Source organism: Stylophora pistillata, chromosome 14 (genome assembly GCF_964205215.1).
Source record: "Stylophora pistillata chromosome 14, jaStyPist1.2, whole genome shotgun sequence".
Classification (NCBI taxonomy): Eukaryota; Metazoa; Cnidaria; class Anthozoa; order Scleractinia; family Pocilloporidae; genus Stylophora; species Stylophora pistillata.
Window position 1 is genome coordinate 24,198,215 of NC_142532.1, and position 6,227 is coordinate 24,204,441.

General features: G+C 37.7%; 2 protein-coding genes and 1 long non-coding RNA gene across 5 annotated transcripts in view; 2 read left to right on the forward strand and 1 right to left on the reverse strand.

The window, feature by feature from the left end:
• The first annotated feature begins 1,623 nt into the window (after positions 1 to 1,623).
• LOC148717140 (uncharacterized) lies at positions 1,624 to 3,342 on the forward strand. The gene is made up of 2 exons (XM_088744201.1): positions 1,624 to 1,753; positions 2,153 to 3,342. Exons 1-2 carry the CDS (start codon positions 1,640 to 1,642, stop codon positions 2,816 to 2,818), a joined length of 780 nt encoding a protein of 259 aa, XP_088600327.1. The 5' UTR covers positions 1,624 to 1,639; the 3' UTR covers positions 2,819 to 3,342.
• LOC148717141 (uncharacterized) lies at positions 3,179 to 5,056 on the reverse strand. The gene is made up of 3 exons (XR_015995035.1): positions 4,713 to 5,056; positions 4,498 to 4,603; positions 3,179 to 4,252 (listed from the first exon to the last, which is right to left on the reverse strand). It is a non-coding gene; the product is annotated as an uncharacterized LOC148717141 (long non-coding RNA).
• Positions 5,057 to 5,099: 43 nt separating this feature from the next.
• The window catches only part of LOC148717142 (uncharacterized), a 4,885-nt gene continuing 3,757 nt past the window's right edge, over positions 5,100 to 6,227 (forward strand). For all 3 annotated transcript variants that reach the window (XM_088744202.1, XM_088744203.1, XM_088744204.1), the window contains exon 1: positions 5,100 to 5,435. In XM_088744202.1, coding sequence (XP_088600328.1) covers positions 5,178 to 5,435 — 258 coding nt within the window. In that variant the 5' untranslated portion in view covers positions 5,100 to 5,177. The remainder of the gene's footprint in view (positions 5,436 to 6,227) is intronic.

Here is a 6,227-nt window from a genome sequence, read left to right on the forward strand (position 1 = left end):
CCTGCGTGGCCCGTGCGACGAGATAACTTCACGGGATTGGCAAAGTTTTAGTCATAGCAAATTATGCAAAAAATCTAGAAAGATTTAAGCTTAAATCTCGTCTAACGTTTAAAGCGACATATCAATGACTGCAACCATCGTGTTGTTTACAAACCTCGCAAACTTGAAAACACGTTCTCTAGTGATACCTGTGAAACTATTCAGTATAATTTCTGGTAAAAATATTCGCGGACAATCTGATCGATTTCTCTTACATTGTTTGTTGAGACTGAAACTTTTCACCTCAAGCAAATCTCCGTCGCACGGTCCAAGCAAACATAGCGAGCAACTGAGCTACCAGGATATATGTCCGTGTTAAAACACACGAAAGGTTTCTAAAGTACACTTTACCGTGAGAGGGCAGAAAAAAAAACAAAGATTTTCTGGCACCAATCAGATGGCAGAACGACTGCGAACGTTTGGAACTAGTCTTGTAAGACAATGTCCCCAGGGGCTCTTCATGCCCATACTTGAAATCGACTCAGCCCCTGGGTCTCTGAGGATATAACCGAACCGTGAACCAAATGTCAGCGCAATGTTGCTAGTTCAGAAACATGATTCTCACGTGCAGAATAACGCTAGTTAATTCCAAATGAGGTCTACTGAGATGAAACGCAAAAGTAAAAAATTGGACTATGAAGCACGTGGTTTCAAGATTTAAGGTCGTCTGTTACATATACGAAACAGGAGCAAACAATTATCTAACTCCTATCATAATTTAATGTTTCATAATTGAATGTTCATGGTACTTCGGGGGATATCGATAAAGCTCATTTTAGGTAAAAAAAAAAAGGCGAAGGATCTGCAAAGGGCATAGCCCATAATACATCACTGCAGATGTGCGACAAAGAAAAGTGTAGTGTTCGAATATTTGTTTATTTAAAGGAAGTTTTATAAGGGTCAAACCTGGAAAACCACAACTTTCGCTGAAATATTTGTAAAAGCCAACGTTCAAAATCTTTATATTTATACTACTTCTTCTCCAGAGGCTTCTGTGCCTTGTTAAGTTACTCGTGCCGGTTGTAAGACTACGACTCACGGAGCACGTTCATATTTTTCGCACGCACCTTTTCCCGGCAGCGGTCCGAAAAAAGCTCACATCTGGAAATAAAACCATTTCCACGTAGCTCGGAACTCAAGAAACGCTTCGAGAGTAATCACTGCACCAGCTGACACAGCAGACTCGACTGCGAGTCGGTATACCTACATCAAATACTTGCATTTTGGAAACAGTGGCTTTGAAAAATCAACTCAACTAGTTAGTTATTTGGTATTCTTTCCCAAGAAGGTAGCCAAATAGTGATCTATCCCCCTCAAATAAGGTCGGGTCCAAAGCTAGCAATGCATTATATGACGAAACATTATAGAGCGTGGCTGATGCGGAATGAATGCCCAATTGCTCTCAATCCGCTTTGAACAGGGAAGAAGAGGTATAATTACTGTTTCCTGTTTTCTGGATCGTCTGTTGAAGCATAGTTAATAGAGGGGACTGGTTATGAAAGTCAGCGAGCATCAAAGAGCGAGACTATAGAGCAGCGCCGATGTCGAAAGTACCTGTCACGTGACCGCGACGATGCACAAGCCAAACACAAGTTCAAAGATGGCGGATGGTGGAGAGGATCTAATTTTGATTGGCGATAGTTTTGAGGCAATTTTAGACATCTTTGATGAAGATGAAGTACTGCAGGAACAGTTTTTAACTGCTGCAAGTGAAGTAAGTGCAGAATATTTAGAAGCTTACTCTTACTTAGTCTATAATTTTTTTTTTTTGAAGGGGTTTACGGAGCCACACGCTAATGTACTTTCACGCGACTAACTACTAGAGAACAGAGAATTTCCCGACGTTTTCAGATAACAATTTCCTAGCTATATTCTAGAAAAATTATAAAATTGTATTTAGTTTCTCTGGTAGAAGTGCCCTAGATACTAAAAATTGCCTGAATATTGCCTGGGTTTTGCTTTGTTAAAAATAGTTTACAGAGAATGCAACCTGACAACAAACTGAACATTGTCGCAAGTGCCTTCGGAAGACGGCAAGTATGTTAACATTTGATCATATTTCATAGAGACAGACTCTAATATGCTGAAACTATGATTTAATATTTTTTGGTAGGTCCAATCAACCGAGATTGTTTGCAGCGAGTGTGGGAAAAAATACAAAACAAGAGGAGGATATCAAAGGCATCGAGCTGCCAAGCACAATCCAAATCGGAACGAGCATCGTTTGACTTTGACTGCTAGTATTCTAGCTGAGATTGTACGCAATGCATTAAAGAACATTTATGAAAGGGAAGTTTTTGCAGAAGATCTAAGGAAGGAGTTAAAACAGTACGAGTATCAAGTGCTTGAAGAAGGAACTCAAGAATTCTCTGTAATGAAGGCATTATTTGAAGGCTATTCAAAAAATGGGAATGCCGAGAAATTCTATGGCAACTATTATGCTCAAGTACCATTGAAGTCTCCAATGTTTTTCAAAGGACTATCTCAGAATGCTGCAACACTGCTTGCAACCAAGGTAGCTGATTTTATCCTGTCCTACTGCAAGGGCATTAAGTCTTCTTCTGACAGTAACCCACCTTCATCCCAAACTGTATTGTCAGAAAAACAAGAAGCTGGTCTTCAGTATGTTGGTGGATATGTCTTGCATAACTTGCATAAAAAGTATGCAAGAAACAATACAGCAGAAAACCAACAGGCAAGGGCAATATTGAAAGCTGGTAAACAAGAGTATGGGTGTGAGAGTCAAAAACTGGTGTCAAGTTTAAGCCGGGGTGGCTAGTGGAACATTACCAAGTATGCACAGAACAATTCTCTTAAAACAGAGCATCAATTTTGGCATCTCACTTCAGTTAACTGCTTGAAAAAAGTGGATGTTGCTGGCATAACTCTCAACTCAGTAACTGACAGTGAGGTATTGTCAAGCTACCAATGTATGGTTTCTGATGCAGAGCTAATCCCAGAGGCTGAAGTGAGCAAAAATGTGCTTCATGCTATAGTAAGTTTGTATGTAAGGGTACGCTCCTTTTCATGTGCTGAGGACATCATTCAGCTCTACAAAGTAAAAGCAAAGCAAACAAAGGCTAAAGCTCTCCAAAAGGAGATCATGAGAAGTCATGATCAAGAACAAGCAAGGCCTGAGTAATGTAATAGATTTTTATTACACAAGACAAAACAGTTATATGATACATGGAGAAATATTTGTTGCTTTCTCACTATATTTGTTGTAATATTATTGTCATTTATCAAGAAGAGCATTTTCATTCTAAGAGTTGTTCACATATGGTATAAAAATTTAATTTTCAATTTCTATTTTTCATTTTTTATTTATAGCAAGTACCTAAAAGTATTAAGGTTCCTTGCACAATAGACTTAGAGTTCAGGAATCTGATAACAAATTCTTATTTAACAAAACAAATGGTTGTTACTGGTTGAATAAAGGTAATGCGTGTCAAAGAAACTAAATACCTAATGGAAACCATTGAAAAGTCATAAGAAAATGAATATGATTGACCCCTCTATTAACTTTGGATTAACCAATATGATAGTTATAGGATAATAACATGTATCTAAATCATGTAGTAAGGAAAACAACACAAATGTCATGTAAATATTTATTTTCAAATTAAACATGTTGAAACAATAAATGAAACATTGGTGATTGATTTATGTGCATTAATTGATTGTTACATGAATATCTTGTATTATTGGAGTAAAAAAATTTAGAAATAGAGTGTGAATAGAGTGGCTTAGAATGTGCCTCTACTAGCTATGAATACGCTAAACAGTTCTTTGCTTTTTTCTACATGGTAGCTTTTCATTGGTCACATTAACCCAGGCTTTTTTTGTGTCCTTTCTGCCTCTAGTGTTCCCACTCTGGCAGGAGACTGACCTTTCAATTCTAATAGTGTTGCTGTTGTAGCTAAAGGTCCTGATATCTGGATTGTCACACCTGCGGCCAAACTGCCTCTGCTTTCCAAAATATTCTTCCACAGGATCTTGACAGAACCTTTCTGTCAGGACATACTCCATCCCCTCTGAAAGAAGAAACCTGGTGCACTCAATTGTAGACCCTGCAGAAATCTGGAAGCCTTCGTATGTCTGCCAAGAGAGGAACATCCTGGATCTTGCATTTTGGGTAAACTCACCCTCTCGGTTTTCAGTGCTCTCCTTCCAGCTCTGAAGATACTGCAGGAATTCCATCAAAAAGCCAAACCTATAAATATAAATTAAAAAATTACTTGTGTTCAAATGCATAGCAATTTATCAATACAGTCTGTGTTCTTAAACTTGAATGACAGACTTGTAGGCAAGAGTATTTACATGAAAATAATAGTGATAAAAATGTAATTTTGCTCTTAAAATCAAATTAACAGGTTATTATAAATTGAGTCTTATGATAGACAATTTGAGCACTAAACAACAAGTTATGATTATACCAATAGTTCAAGCAAGACTTACCATCAATCTTGAGTAGACCTGTAAGGTGCCAGGAATGGCTTTCGTTTTCGCTGGTGCTCAGTAAGACTTCTGACATTTAGGCAGACAAAGTCTTAAACCTGACTCTCTACGAAAGAAAAAGCTGTTTGTTTATATCTTAGTAGCTTGGCAACGCTACGCACATTACGCTCAGCAATCGTATCGTTCCATAGCAAAAGTTATCGAAAAATACTTACATATTTCAATATCTTCGGACAAAAAATGCTTTTCGAAAGTGTAGAGTTTGTCTTCATCTATCTGTCTTTTAAAATCTTTATCCATTTCCCTTGTTTTCTTGAGTACACCAAGCCACTCGTTGCGCCATCTCTTGTGATTTTCATCTTTCGCTAAGGGCAACTCGAAAATGCCGATTCCTTTGGTTCTTCTACAAGAACCACATCCAAAGTCACAGTGTACTCTTACTATAGCTATGAACGAGCTGTAGATATCCCTATGAGGAGAACGACACGCAATGCTGTTGCAGAGTTCACATCTTTTCTCTGCAACTCATTTTATCAGTAAACGAAAATGCCAGTTTGAAGCACTCGTGTCACATTTTCTCATAGCGTAACACCCGTGTGGGTAGTAGCCAAGTGAAATGATCGTCTGGGCCATCTGAGCCGTCTGATGCCGCTTATTTGAGGCATTGTCTGGAGCAGCCAATGAAATCGCTTTATGGAATAATCCACGTTCGCCCGCGAGTAACAAATTCCACAACATGCCGTCTGCTAAGCCTTCAGCGAGATAGTGGTTGTTCTTCGTGTGGAAATACAATGGCGAAACGTACGCGTATCTCAGATGAACAGAGAGGTATTTTAGAGCGGTGTTTTGCAGGAGGGATGGTTGGAACGGGAACCATGTACAAGGAGATGGTTTTAAAAGCGTCAACGGACACTGGTTTGACGAAGGCACAAGTCGAGGTAAGCTTATTAATTCATTTGGTTAACCTCGGCTGTAGCTTTAAACCAGGTTGTGCCTCATTTTATCTCAATAATTCCACAAATCAAACAAAACTAGCTATTCGTATAGATCGTAGATGCATTTATATGTCAATAATAGCCTAACGCTTAAAGTTAATTGGATGTTATTTAGATCGTGATGAGGTACAGTTTCTATACTATCAGACAGTTAACTCTGCTTTAATTACTCAAACTCAAGATCATTCACGTTCATCATACATGTGTATTTGCATTTCAAGGTAATCCATCGATTTCCGAAATTTAAGGTTTTTATTTGAAAACATTATAAACATAAGAAGATCATATGCAAAGAGAACATCCAATAAATTAACGCGGAAGTTTTATTGAAATCTGATGACTACATTGACCGTCACCGAAATTATGCACCAATTAATTAAAATTTAGATAGCTCTGAAACACGATTTGACTTTTACTTTGTGTGTTATCCACGTTGCCATTCCTGTATCATAATAATATTTTTAACTGATACCATTATTAAATTTGGCAACAACTGGTATTGTTTGTAAAATATTTTTCGTCTTTTCCAATAAACTTGCGTGTCACTTCCCCTGTCTCGATTGGGCTCTTCTACATGCGGGTGGAAGCCAACATGAAATTATAATTTAAAATTAATGAATAAAGTCTTTTTTATTTGTTTTGTTTTGTTTGACTACAACTGTACGAATTTAAGATAGTTGTATTATTATTATTAGTGTTTTTATTATGCAAACCCACAAACTCATTTTGTCAAAG